This window comes from Jaculus jaculus, chromosome 6 (assembly GCF_020740685.1).
Source record: "Jaculus jaculus isolate mJacJac1 chromosome 6, mJacJac1.mat.Y.cur, whole genome shotgun sequence".
In the NCBI taxonomy this organism is placed as follows: Eukaryota; Metazoa; Chordata; class Mammalia; order Rodentia; family Dipodidae; genus Jaculus; species Jaculus jaculus.
The window spans coordinates 113,929,675-113,943,949 of NC_059107.1; the positions used below are offsets into that span (position 1 = coordinate 113,929,675).

Sequence of the window (14,275 nt, forward strand, 5' to 3'; positions counted from 1 at the left end):
TACTGAAGGAACAGGAAGACAGCACTCGAGAAGGCAAGACAAAATGGTTGTCTCCCCACGTCGGGGGTCTTCTGTAAGTCATTATTCTTAAACACCTGTCTTTATCCTAAGGAAGAGAGGACAAAAGAAGGATCACAAGATGGTTGTTACAGCAGGTGCAGATATCGCGGTATAGCATGAAAGTATCACTTCTTTAAAACTTAAATTTTTTAACAAAGCTAGGTACAATCTACTAGTTGCTATGCATCTGTACAGCTATTCAGAGTTTAAAAAACAAACAGGGAAACAGGATTATTCCATTAACTCTAACATCCTCTACTGTTCTCTTCATAGGATTCATAGTGGGGATTCTATACAGCCCTAACTATCCTTGGTTATAATTAGCACACTTAATATCCATTTGTAATATTCATAAAGCATTGAAAATATGACCTTATCTCTGAGTTGTGTTCCTTATTAGATTAGGACATGTGTGAGTAACCTAGTTTATTTAGTTGTTCAGTAGATGTTTGCTTGTGCTTCCAGAAATATACTGTTACTCACTGTGGGGAAGTCACTCTGTATTTGAGAATTATTGTAGAAGAACTTTTAATTTGGCAGGACTATTACACAGCAGTACTGAAGTTTTTAAAGAACATAAGTACAAAATCAAGTTTGAATTTGACCCTAGAATGTTAAAACTGCTTTAGCCCCACCCACCCTTTGAAAGAGGAGACAAGCTTAATGTCAATTATTTACAAATCAAATTAGTTACTGCCAAAGTTAGGACCAAAATCTGTTGGTTTGTAACTTTCCAATTCCAAAGTTGATACTCCTTTGACTACATATATGTATATGTATCTCCTAGAGAAGTTCAGTGAGCCTGAAAAACTCGAGTTGGTGAGAATTTGGGCACTTTGGCACTCCAGCTAGCACTGCTAACTGACTACATTATTTACTCATGTCAACTGATCACAGTTTCCAGTTTCAACATTCTGCATGTAAATGTGTGTTTTGCTTCATGCAAGCATAAGGCTAAACATGAATTTGAACTTTTTAATGCAGTTTATTACCTTGTAGCTTTCATTAAACTTAGAACAAGTTACATTAAAATTAAGTCTTATGAAAGTGCTTCAGCATGGTATTGTAGCCATTTTCGGGGACCTTAACAACCTCAGCTGTCCTTTAGGTTTGTCACATGGCATCACTATTGCCAGTTTCACCTACATTTCTGTGACAGAAACACATTCAGAAAACCAGACTAATTGACTGGCTTATATTTCAACTATTTTTTTCTTTTAATGTTTGAAAATTACTGAAAAAGTACTGTTTGTTTCAAACAAAATGTGAAGTCTTTGGCTGGAGTGACGGCTCAGTATGTTCAAGCCTCTATACCTGAGTTCAATCCCTAGACCCCACATAACAAGCAGGCTTCCATAATCCCAGCACCCTGAAAGTGAGATGGAAGGCAGAGATAGGAGAATTTCCTGGAACCTCCTGGCAAACCCAGCAAAGAACAAGTGTAAGATCCAGAGAGAGAAATTCTCCCTCAAATGAGGGAAAGGTGAGCACCAATGCACAGTTGTCTTCTGTCCTCCACACATGTGCCATGATACCCACATGCCTTACCTGCACTCACAACACACACACACAAATACTGTTTTTCAAAGTAAAGTCAGCTTCATTAATTTTGAACTAGGTAATATTTAAGCTCTCTTTCTGTTCAAGTATGGTCTGAGTATCTAGAAACAGTGTTCCTGGTAATAATTATAGGCTCAGTAAAAGAGGTAGTTTATGGCCAGGAAAAATCCACCACACAAGAAATTTATTTTGAATTTAAATCTGTAAACATTATATATTCACAGGGTAGCACAACAAAGTCATAGCAATCTGGAAGTCATTTAGAAGAACTGTAAACATCGTAAAGTTAGGGTTTTGACTAAGGAGACAGCCCAGTTGGTAAAGTACTTGCCTCATAACATGAAGACTCAAGTTTGATCCCCCACATCCATGTAACAATGCCGGGCATAGTGCTGCATGCCTGAAATTGCAGCACCAGGGAAGTAGACACAGGTGAGTCCATGGGGCTCACTGGCCAGCCAGTCCAACCTACTGGGTAAACTCCAGGCCAATGTCTCAAAAACAAGTGGATGACATCTTAGCCTGTCCTCTGACCTACACATACACATGCACCTGCACACACGAACAAATAAGTTTCAAAGCTGCATTCTCTTTATCTGCCTTCTCTCTCTCTTTCTCATAAATTAAATTAAAAAACTAATTTGCTGGGCATGGTGGTGCATGCCTTTAATCCTAGCACTCGGGAGGCAGAGGTAGGAGGATCACAAGTTTGAGGGCACCCTGAGGCTACATAGTGAATTCCAGGACAGCCTGAGCTAGAGTGAGACCCTACCTCGAAAAATCAAAATAATAATAATAATAATTTAAAGGTGGGGCTGGAGAGATGGCTTAGTTGTTAAGGTGCTTCCCTGCAAAGCCTAAGGACCCAGGTTCAATTCTCCAGTATCCATGTAAATGAGATGAACAAGGTAAAGCACATGTCTGGAGTTTGTTTGCGGTGGCTGGAGGCCTTGGTGTCTCTCTCTCTCTCTCTCTCTCTCTCTCTCTGCCTCCTCTCTCTCTCTAGTAAATAAATTTTCAAAGCAGAAGATTAAATAGAAACTTACTTCTACAACTATCTGTTGAATAAAATTTCTATATGATTTTGTTGGATCACTAGTTTCTTCCTAGCCTACATTATTAGTTGCAAACATCAACCTAACTAGAAAAAAAAATCATGAAAGATAAAAAGATAGAATATTATTTTTGTCATGTGTGTGTATTTTAGCTATGGGAGTGTTTACTAACAGTTTATTATTAAAAACCTCATAATGTACCAATTTTGGATATAGCATATAAACATTTTCCCAACACTATTCCTAGGATTCAAAAGCCCTCCATATGCTAAACTCATTTGAGAATCCTTAAATGTATGTACATATGAGATTGGATATTGCAGCTTTAAACGTAAATCATAGGATTTCTTATGAGTATTGATCACATGAACAGTAGTTATAATTAATGTCCTTGCATAGTTTTTAGTTTTCATGGAAATGAAAGTTCAGTGTGACTTGCATGATTCTCCTGTGGAAATCCTGCAGATGACATCAAGTGAGTGAGTCTGGTTCTGAATGTAACGTGTTTTATTTTTACTTCAGCTGGGGGATGCTGTTCATAGAAAGGACTGGCTGCTGCTTCTCCTGCCCTCCGCTGGGAACTGAAAGTGCCAAATGCCCTCAGAGTTGAGCATTTCTGAGTTCCCCAAGGCTTACTCTTCCAACTTACAGCCAGCGATGGCCTGTTTTCTGAAATAGAGCAAGTACACTCAGGCTTCCTTGGGACTGGACAAGGCACGTCTACCTCAAGTAAAGAACACTAGTAAACATTTAGAGTGTCCTTAAGGATAAAAATAGAAACTGATTTGTAAAGTCTTTAATGTTTTGGTTTTAATATGAGAGCCATGATGATAGAAGACAAGATAAACTAAAAACAGGAAATAGAAGAAAACTGCTTAAATAACGTGAAACTAGATAACAGCAGTTTCTTCCACCAATTTGAGAATGATGTAAGGAAAGAAACTGACTAAATGGACAACTACAAAAAAAGAGAGATTTAAATGCTCTTGGGAATTTGCATTATGACAACTTCCTAATATTGTTCCCATATGTAGAGCTGCCATATTTCACTTGTGAGGGAGACGTTTCATTAACAGCATATTTAAGGGCTCTAGGATAAATGGAACTGAACCCTGTTCATTAAATTATCCGTGGGGCTCTATCCCCATGTTTTGTGAGTATGACTAAATTATGCCTCGAGGTTCAGTAGCTCAGGGTAAATGGGTCTTGCTACTTGCTCACCATTGTCTCACATGAGGCTGTATTCTTGAAAAGGATTGTTTGTAATTTGCAGTAGCAAAAGATTCACTGAAGATTTGTGATCTCAGGTTCATCTACTTCACCTATTACACTCACTGCATTCAGACTATGCATTCCTAGCAACCATTTTTATGTCATCGGAGACAGAAAAAGTAATCCAGTAGTTTAAAAAGCATGGCGTCTTCCTTAGCTGGAGATTAACAATCCTGCCGCTTCATTCATTCAGAAAAGCACATTAGGGTCTCTTTTCATCACTTGGAAATACTTTGACATTCAGCACATCAAAATGAAGTACATCAACATGAAGCTACAGTCGAGATGTATTTAGTATCATAAATAGTTGACTTGTAGGAAAACAAAGTCAATAAATATGTGGTATTCATCAGGAACATAATTTCAAGTTTCTTCATTTGGGACTAGCAAACCTAGAAAAAGGTATATTTTAAAAAGAACATACTGGTTTTATTCAAAACGTAGCTTGAAAGAGTTCTCAGGCTTGATATGATAAAACTGTGGTTTGGTAACACCCTCCCCCCAAAAAATAGGTATGCATAAAATAGCGGTGGTGGCAGGGGTTGGGGGAGAGATAACAACACGAAGAATAAGGAGCAGAAAGTAGCCCCAGAAAGGATACCTGTTCCAGAGAAAATCTGCACGCCGCTGTCGCCTGGTCCAGCGCTCCTGGAACAGGCTCATCTACAAACCCCAAGGCCGGCCAGGGATGGCAAGACTTGACTCCTCAAGAGGGAAACACGAGTCTGATCTGGAGAGGCAGACGGTCTGCTGGTCCAGATGAGGACAGTGGTTTATCTATCCAAGCTGCTACATTCTTTCGCCAGGTTCTTTCCCAACCCTAGTCTGCTCCAGCCCTGAGCACAAGCCACCTTGGGGTGGGCCCGGCGGCTGCCTGAGCCCTATTTTTGGCACAAGGTCCACCGAGGAAGCTCAGGCGCCAAGTTTCCTGAAAGTTACCAGTCTCAGATCCTGCCCGCAAACTCCGCCTATTGGGCTCCAGCCTTGAAGCGCCGGGCTCTGACCTGCGTGGGAAGAGCGGGATGCGGGGCGTCCCGGGGCGCGTCCGCCGCCGCCGCGGCTCCCCACGGACCTTCGCTCCACGCCAGCCCGCGCCACGCCAAGCTCCCACGGTGCCGCCCGAACCCGCGTCCCCTCCCCCGCCCCGGGGCCGCTGCCCGCGGCCACTGGCTGGCGGTGCCCGCGGCCACTGGCTGGCGGTGCCCGCGGCTGACCAATGCCCGCGTGCGGTTCAAGATTCCCGCCGCGGCGCTCGCGCGGAGCCCCCCTCCCCCCCGCTCCGGGCTCCTTTCCGTTTTTCAACTTTCAGCGCCGCTGCGCCGTTTTGAAGCGAAGCTTTCATCCCGGGCGTGTCTCCATCTCTGCCGGGGCGGCTAGCGGGGAGGGCGAGGGGCGCCGTCCCTCCCCCGCGGGCGCTCGCCCACCCGAGCCACCCCCGGGCGGGGCGGGGCGGGGCGGGGCGAGGCGAGGACCGGGCCGGCGGGGTGGATCCGCCTCCCCGCATGGGGGAGCCCCGGGGCTGCCCGCCCAGCCGCTGGACCGTACGGGCGGCCGCCGACCCGCGGCCCCGGGAGGGCTATGGAGTCGGGGCGCTGGGCGGCGCGGGGAGGCGGGCTCCGGGAGGCGGCGCGGGGGCGGAGGCCGGCGGGGGGCGCCCGAGGCGGGAGCAGTCCGCGCGCGCCCGGCGCCCCGGGGTGCTGGCGGCTCTGACTGTAGCGTCTGCTCCCTGGGGACCCGCGGGGCAGCGGCCGGGGAGCCCGAGGGGGGCGAAGCGCGGCCGCCGCCAGGGGCGTCGCCGGCGTCGTCGCCTTTGTTCTTCTTGCGCGCGCTCCCCCTCGCCGCCCACTCCCCTGCTGTCGCGCGGCGGCGGCGGGGCCGGGGGCGGGAGCGGGCGGGGGGAGCGCGCCGGCCGCCGCAAGTTGGGGGCGATGGCGAAGCTCCGGGTGGCTTACGAGTACACGGAAGCCGAGGACAAGAGCATCCGGCTCGGCTTGTTCCTCATCATCTCCGGCGTCGTGTCGCTCTTCATCTTCGGCTTCTGCTGGCTCAGTCCCGCGCTGCAGGATCTGCAAGCCACGGCGGCTAACTGCACGGTGCTGTCGGTGCAGCAGATCGGAGAGCTGTTCGAGTGCACCTTCACCTGTGGCACCGACTGCAGGGGCACCTCGCAGTACCCCTGCGTCCAGGTCTACGTGAACAACTCCGAGTCCAACTCCAGGGCGCTGCTGCACAGCGACGAGCACCAGCTGCTAACCAACCCCAAGGTAAGCGCCCGCCCGCCCGGGGGTGGAGGGGCTGCTCCGCTCCGGGAACGCTCCTCGCCGCTGCAGAGCTCCGGAGCGCCAGGGCCCGTGCCGAGGTTAGACCCGCGGGCTGGGCTCCCAGGGAGCTGCCGTTGCTAGGAGGAGACCGGCGTCGCGGGTGCATCCAAGAAGGCCAGGGCTGTGTCCCTTCCAAGTGGGACCAGAGCCCTTCTTTATCCACCCATCTTATCTGGTCTCCCATTCCGACTTGCAGACAGCTCTGGTAGGTCCGGCGCCTACAGGACCGGGTTTAGAGAAATGCCAGGTGCACAGAAAGTTAACTTCCCCCGCCCCCTTGGCTAGCGGGGACCCACGAAGTCGGTCGCGGGCTGAGCTTCAGCCCACGCGAGAATTCTGATGGAAGTCCCCCTTTGGGAGGTCAAAGAGCTCTCTTAGTTCGGGAAAAGTTGTTTTGTGCCTTTCAGCTCTTAACAGATACATATTTTACTTTATAAAAATTTTTTTTCTTTTATTTTGGCGTCTAAAAAGGAGCTTGAGGTATCAACAGCCTGGAATCAAGATTGAAATTCTGTGTGGGTTCTGTAGAGGAATCCTAGCTCAGTGTGTCTAGGGACAATTGGAAGCAGTCTGAGAACAGCAAAACTTACTGAAAATAGAAAACCCTCAATGAAATGTACGGAGCTGTCCTTTACTGACAACTTCGTGTGATGTCACAGTAATAAAGGGGGGGGGGAGAAGAGGGAAAAAAATAGGTAACACCAGGTTAGAGCTGGAGAGCCAGGAGGGAGTCTCAGTTGACTGTTGTTCTGGGAGAGAAGAGAGCTTTTAACAAGCAGTATCCTCCATCTGTGAACTTACTGAACTTTGTGATGCATCTGCAACTCAGGAGGCATTCTCTTTGAGTCCTTTGGTCTTTTCTACTCTCCTTGGTGCTTAACTCAATGTACTGGGATGTGTATTTTTAGAGTTACTCATAGTTTTCCTCCTTGTGAGACCCATGCTTGATGACCAAGTGAAACGAATCCTGTGCACACAGGAAAACTTTCATTAAGTGTGACAAGATACAGTCATAGTAATCCATAGTAATCCATAGTAAAGCAATGTGAGTTAATATTTTCAAAGTATTCAAAACAAGTGCAGCATTCCTCTGAAGTAAAATTCATGATCTGGTGTCCTAAATAGTAAATTATGACTGACTTTTCCAATGCAAATGCTCCTGCTGAGCAATGAAGATTAATTTGCCTTAAAAAATAAAGGTAATATTGAGTCAATAAATATAGGAGTAAGGTTTTACAATACAGAATAGAATGCTCAAACTCTTGAACAAGTGGTAATATATCAAAGACAGATTTGGTAAATTAATCTTAAGGTTTTAGAAACTCCCCCCCCCCGCCCCAGAATTAAGCCAAAAATACAAAAAGAAAGGTGCCAAGTGGTAGCAGAGATTTAGAAAATACCTGAGCTGGGCGTGGTGGCACATGCCTGTAATCCCAGCACTCAGGAGGCAGAGGTAGGAGGACTGCTGTGAGTTCGAGGCCATCCTTAGAATTCAGAGTGAAGTCCAGGTCAGCCTGGGCTAGAGTGAGACCCTACCTCGAAAAACCAAAAAAAAAAAAAAAAAAAACAAAACAAACAAAAAAACGAAAGAAAGAAAGAAAATACCTGATAGCTTGTCGTTTCTGTGCTGCAGTAGTTATTGAAACATTGCTAATTAGTTTGATGGTGGCTCAGTTACTAACTACTTAAATATATAGTTGTGTGGATGGTTAGATGGTTAATATTTAATCAGGACATTGACAAATTAGAATTCACTTCAAAAAGACGACAGGCGTCACAGTTTCCAGGCAGTTTTGTGGGATCTGGCCGCAAAAGTAAACTGGAATCATTAGGACATTGATTTTTAAATCACTTGGAAGCAATCACATTGCTTTTATGTAATACTAACATCTCTTCTCTCTTCTTCACTTGCAAATAACTTGTTCTTTTTTTTTCCTCCATGTCAATTAAGAACTTGGCAGTGGTTGTCTTGAAGTAATATGTGAAGGTGAAGCGCTCAGGAAATGATGGAGCCAGAGAAGGACTTACGTTACAGAAAGCCATGCAAGGCATCAATATCAATTTAGGTGTGTTCATAAGCCAGGCTGTACACATGTCTTGGTTCAAATTTTGATGTGTATAGAACATAGCTTTGTTCTTTAACATCACCTTTCTGTTTTCTTTTATCAATTACATGCTTACTTTGTAAGCAATTGGTAATGGAAAAATTCATTGTAGCCAAAATACTGTGGTAGAGTCAGTGAATATGCAGAATCTCTACAGTGCCCTTGCAGTCCATCCCTGTGGTTCAGTCCTGTTGAATCTTGGCTACACAGGGTTCTTCTTTGCCTTACTTACTTACCTTATTATTGAAGACCTAGTTTTCCCATTCCTCCCCTTAGTGTCCCACTCACCTTCCCTTCTCTTCTCCAAGTCTAACCAACACACACACACACACACACACACACACACACACAGCACTTAGGAAATCACTCCTTATAAAAAGAAAGTGATTTTCCTTGGGCTTGATGAAATAATTACAGAAAAAGGCAAAGAAAGAAACAAATATGACAAATACATAACTTGTTAAACTATACATTACTGAGATAGATACTAATCTTTGACTAACAATTTCTTTTAAAAACAATAACAAACCTTCAAGTCCTATTCGGTTTGTTGATGTTTAGCATCAAATACTTACTGTCTGGAGAAGTCACTATAAAGTGATGTTATGAGGAAGCTGATCTGCTGTGTGGATTGGCCATAGCAGAATCTAAATGTTTGGCTGTTCTCCCTCTTGCTACTTCATCACTTCGCTGGCTCTTGTGACTCATAAGTAGTTGTGCTAAGAGCTTTGGTCCTCATCTGTGGCTGCACTGTGAAATCACCTGAGAATTGGAAAAAGAAATTCGTATGCTTGAGTCCAATTCTCAGACATGCAGCTTGGGTCTTGGGTGGGACCTGAGCATTGATTTTCTTTGAAAGTTCTGCAGCTGATTAGAATGTGTATACAAGAGAGAAGAGGACCGTCTTACACGTATACTGTGGGAGAAGAGCAACAAGAGAGGAAAAGAAACTGTGTTTGCAGGTTAAAATATGTTGATTGCAGGCTGGAGAGATGGCTTAGAGGTTAAAGTGCTTGCCTTGGAAGCCTAAGGACCCATGTTAGGCTCCCCCAAACCTATTTAAGCCAGATGCACATGGTGGTGCATGCACCTGGAGTTCATTTGCAGTAGCTAAAGGCCCTGGTGTGCCCATTCTCTCTCCCTCCATCTCTCTCTCATAAATAGATAAAAATGAAACATTATAAAAAAATGTTGGGCTGGAGAGATGGCTTAGCGGTTAAGCGCTTGCCTGTGAAGCGTAAGGACCACGGTTCGAGGCTCGGTTCCCCAGGTCCCATGTTAGCCAGATGCACAAGGGGGCGCACGCGTCTGGAGTTCGTTTGCAGAGGCTGGAAGCCCTGGCGCGCCCATTCTCTCTCTCTCCCTCTATCTGTCTTTCTCTCTGTGTCTGTCGCTCTCAAATAAATTAAAAAAAAAAAAGATGTTGATGCCACTGGATATAGGAAGATGGTATGAAAAAAGATAGTTCAGGAAATTCTGGAGGAAAAGTCAGAAGTTGTTTGAAATTAATATTGATTAGTTTAACTTAACTTACATAATTTCAGGACACTTGCTTTTGCATCATTACAAACATTGATTGGCAAAGAAAAGATGAGTCCAAAACGGCCCTCCTTTTTTTTTTTTTTTTTTTGTGGTTTTTTGAGATATAGTTTCACTCTAGTCTAGGCTGACCTGGAATTCACTATGTAGTCTCAGCTTGGCCTCTAACTCATGGCGATTCTCCTGCCTTTCCTGGGATTAAAGGTGTGTGCTACACACCCTGCTTTTAGAACAGCCCTCTTGTGTGTGGTATAAGAGTGGGTGATTAGAGACTATTCTTGTTTTGAATATTCTTTTTTTTCCCTGTGGTGATAAAAACCTGAAAACAAAGGATAAGCCTGTTTCTAAGAAACCAGTACTTTGAAAATGAAAAATGCTTCTGACAGGCACGCATTAGGCGGGACTGGAAGAGGCTATAGACTTTAAGTATATTCCCGAAAGGTGGACGTAGCACCTGCAGGGCATCATGGCTTACAGCCATGTTCATGGCACCCACAGACCACACACCCATCCAGGCGTGCTGCATAGGCAGTGCGGCTGATGGGGGTCATTTTGAACTGCCTGGAAAAGTGAGTCCATTTTGAGGTACTGTGTGTTCTAGGATGAGGTCCAGTCCAGCAGCGTAATGAAAAGCTAGGCTGAGTTTTTTGGACTTCTCTAATCTTTATTTCTCCACAAGGAATGGCTTTTGTTAGCTGCTGTCCTTGCCAGATGGGGAAAATTCAGAGGAGTAGGTTCGGACAGGTGTGGGTAAAACTCAAGGATTCAGCTTCACCCGTTCCTAGCAGACTCTTGCTGATGCAGATGGATCTGAGTGTCTACCCTTAAGAAGCGTATGACCTAGCACGGGGGGCTCAAAGCACAAGTAACTGTCAAGAAGGCAGTGGGTCCCATTATACAGGGAGGTGCAAATCCATGATAGGATCACTCCAGGGGAAAGTTAGGGAGCAAGCTTCCTGGAGAAAGAAATATGTGTCATAAGTCTTTGAAAAGAAAATGTTTGTCTTATTGGTGAGGACATGGGGAAAATGAGAACATTAAGGAAGGGAAAATGCCACGAAAAAACTGGGAGCTGTGTGTGTGGAGTATGTTGGGGGATGAGCAGGTAGACCTCGGGAGCACAGGATTCATAGATTGAAATCGTGAGGGAAAGGCGGGAAGGTAAATTAGGACTAAAGTGTGGACATCCTGGACAGCCAGGATGGGTCTGCTGGACATTGGAAAGCCGTGGGTAGGAAGAACACCCCAAATATGTTCACGTCCCAAGTCTGGAAACTTCTGTACACCTATGTTAGATTGCAAAAGGGGACTGAACCTGCAGGTGGAGCTAAGGCTGCAAATGAGTTGACATTACTGTTGGGAGATCATTCTGAAATGTGCTTGTTTGCCCTGTGTAACGTAGAGTCTTTAAAGGGGAAGACAGGCAGAGTGGTGGTCAGAGTAATGCAATTTGGGAAAGCCTCAAGCAGCCATTGCTGGGAGCTTCAAATACAGAAGAGAGCCATGAGCCAAGGAATGCATACAGAGTCTTTTCCAAGGAAGGAGGAAAGAGCAAGAAAGCAGATTTTCCTCTACACCTCCAGGAAAGTATATAGCTAGTTCAGTTGAAATGTAGATTTTAGTCCTGAGATACCTGTTCCAAACTTCTGACTCCCAGGCCTGTTTTTTTTGTTGTTGTTGTTGTTTTGTGACAGGATCTTATATAGCCCAGGCTAACCATGAACTCTCTATGTAACTGAAACTGGCCTTGAACTGGTTCTCCTGTTTCCACCTTCTGATTACAAGTGTACACCATTGTACCTAGCTTCAGAATTGTAAGATGATGATTTTTTTTTTTTTTTTTTTTTTTGGTGCTTGGATTAAAGGTGTGTGCCACTACACCCAGCTCAAGTGATGAAATTTTGTTGCTTTTAGTCACTAAGTTTCTGTTATAACAGCAAAACCAGTACAGAAGCCAAGGAAGGATTTTACATAAGTGACTAATAATGATTAAATGTTCAAAGAACAGATATGGTTTAGCGGTTAAGGCACTTACTTGCAAAGCCTAAGGACTCAGGCTTGACTCTCCAGCACCCATGTAAGCCAGACACATGAGGTAATGCATATACACAAGGTGGCATATGCATCAGGAGTTCCATTGCAGTGGTTAGAGGCCCTGGTGCACCAATTCTTTCTCTCTAGTGCACTCTCTCTGTCTCTCATGCACTTTCTCTCTACTCTCTCTCATAAAAATTTCAAAGACCAGAATACACCAGATAAAGTGGCTTGCACCTGTAATTTCAGCATTTGGATTGCGTAGGCCGGCGGGGTGACAAGTTTGAGGCCAGTGTAGGTTACATAGTGAATCATTGTTTCAGATAAAAAGAAAAGAACATATTAATTGCCTATGTTATATCCTTTTAGAAACATCTAGTCTACAGGATGTTAGAATCTATGATTGTTTTTCATGACCTAATCTCTAGTCTCCATTTATGATGTCATTTATGAAGAGCTCAGTTATATTTGTAAAGTTTTCCCAAATTATGTATTAAAAAACTAATCAGAAACTAAAAATCAAAAAGGATTTATGATGTTACAGTACATTTTAGTTTTAATTTGACAGAAATGAAATTATTGTATCACATACTTGGCCTTGGAATTGTAAAACTTTTGTGAGTTCTTGACACATTTTGTTTATTTAAAATGGTTTTTGGCACTCATTTATGAATAAAGATGTCAAGTTTTATTTCCCTTGGGTTTAACTTTTTTCAGCCTTTAGCAGAATTGCATAATCAGTTGAGTTCCTAGATCAACAGTACATTTATATTACAATTAACATAATTACTCACAGTAAGATGCTGAACAGAATGGTGTTTAGTATTGCATATGTTTCTAACTGTTTCTCGTGATGGGCTGCAAACATTTTTCAGGACACATAAATCAGTGTGTAAAATTTCATAGTTCTGATTTACAGTTATATCTTGTTCTTAAAAGCAGCTAATAACTGCAAATCATTATACTTGTTATTGTGTAATCTTTTTGTGAATAGACTATGCTACTATATTCGTATTATGTATTTGCTTTCTTGAGTAGGAGAATCCAGCAGATCGGGTCATGAGATGTTCTTGCTACACTGAAGCACGTGCAAAGAAATATCCAGACATGTGTCATTCATTTAGCCGGGGTAGTGACCAGCCAGACTGTGAACGTTTGCCAATGTCCCTCTGACTGTTGTAACCATGCTGCAGTTGCATTTATCCATGTTGTATTTTATCAAAGAAAATTAAATTTAAGGAAGCAGATGTTGAATCTGTTTTTCTTTGTAAGAAGTACATTCATGTAATTATTTTTCTCACAGTAACTTCATTTTAAGATAGGTCTAAAGAACAAGAAACGGGGCTATGGATGTAGCTCAGTTCATAATTTGTTTATCATATTCAGAGCCCTGGGTTCAGTCCCCACCAGTGCATAAATCAAGCATGGTGGTGAGCCCCTATAATCCCAGCCCTCAAGGAGGCAGAGGCAGGAGGATCAAGAGTTCAAGGTCATCTTCAGTTACATAACAAGGATACATGATACTCTGTATCAAAAAATAAAAAGAATTTAAAACCAGACAATAATACTATTTAGTAAGAAAAAAACTATCAATTACAAAAATATTTCTTCAAAAATACCTTTATATGTCAAGGATAAAGCTGGAATCAAACTTCTTTATTATTTCCCCCACACCTGTTTCTATGGCAGGGAATTTTGTTTCTATTAAAGGTAAAAATACTTTTTAAAAATATTTGCTTCAATTTTGATAATATCCTTTCATCAGTCTCCTGATATCTATTCTGTTACTTCTTTCACACTGGTGCTTTTCAAGGTGGTTATCAGATCATCAGCATTGACATCCTCTGTAAACTTGATAGAAATGTAGTTTCTCTGGTCACAGCCTATATCCACTGACTTATAACTCCACTTGAGTTCTGTGATGAACTTTAAGAATTAGTACAGTCAGGGCTGCAGGGATAGCTTAGTGGTTAAGGTGTTTAACTGCAAAGCCAAAGGACCCAGGTTAGCCAGGTGCACAAGGAGGCACATGCATCTGGAGTTTTTTTGCAGTGGCTGGATGCTGTGGCTCACCCATTCTCTCATACTCTCTCCCTCTTTCTCTGTCAAATCAATCAATAAATAAATATAAAATATTTTTTAAAAGAATTAGTACAAAGATGTATGGGCTGCATTTGTAGCTCAGTGGCAAGTGTGCTTACTTAGTGACATAAGTCCCAGGATTTGGTCCACAATACCACCAAAAGAGTAAAACTACCAAAAAACTTAGTGGAGAAAATATGAAAGTAATATACATCAAATAGTCTAAAAGGGAAAATAAAATGGACTA

The 14,275-nt window shown here is 43.5% G+C and overlaps 1 protein-coding gene and 1 non-coding gene across 2 annotated transcripts in view; one reads left to right on the forward strand and one right to left on the reverse strand.

The window, feature by feature from the left end:
* Window positions 1-1,121: 1,121 nt before the first annotated feature.
* LOC123461958 lies at window positions 1,122-1,255 on the reverse strand. Its single transcript, XR_006638002.1, has one exon. It is a non-coding gene; the product is annotated as a small nucleolar RNA SNORA33 (small nucleolar RNA).
* A 4,593-nt stretch (window positions 1,256-5,848) lies between these two features.
* Window positions 5,849-14,275, forward strand: part of Kcnmb4 (potassium calcium-activated channel subfamily M regulatory beta subunit 4) — an 86,354-nt gene continuing 77,927 nt past the window's right edge. Inside the window, exon 1 of the mRNA XM_004650097.3 lies at window positions 5,849-6,211. Coding sequence (XP_004650154.1) covers window positions 5,876-6,211 — 336 coding nt within the window. The 5' untranslated portion in view covers window positions 5,849-5,875. The remainder of the gene's footprint in view (window positions 6,212-14,275) is intronic.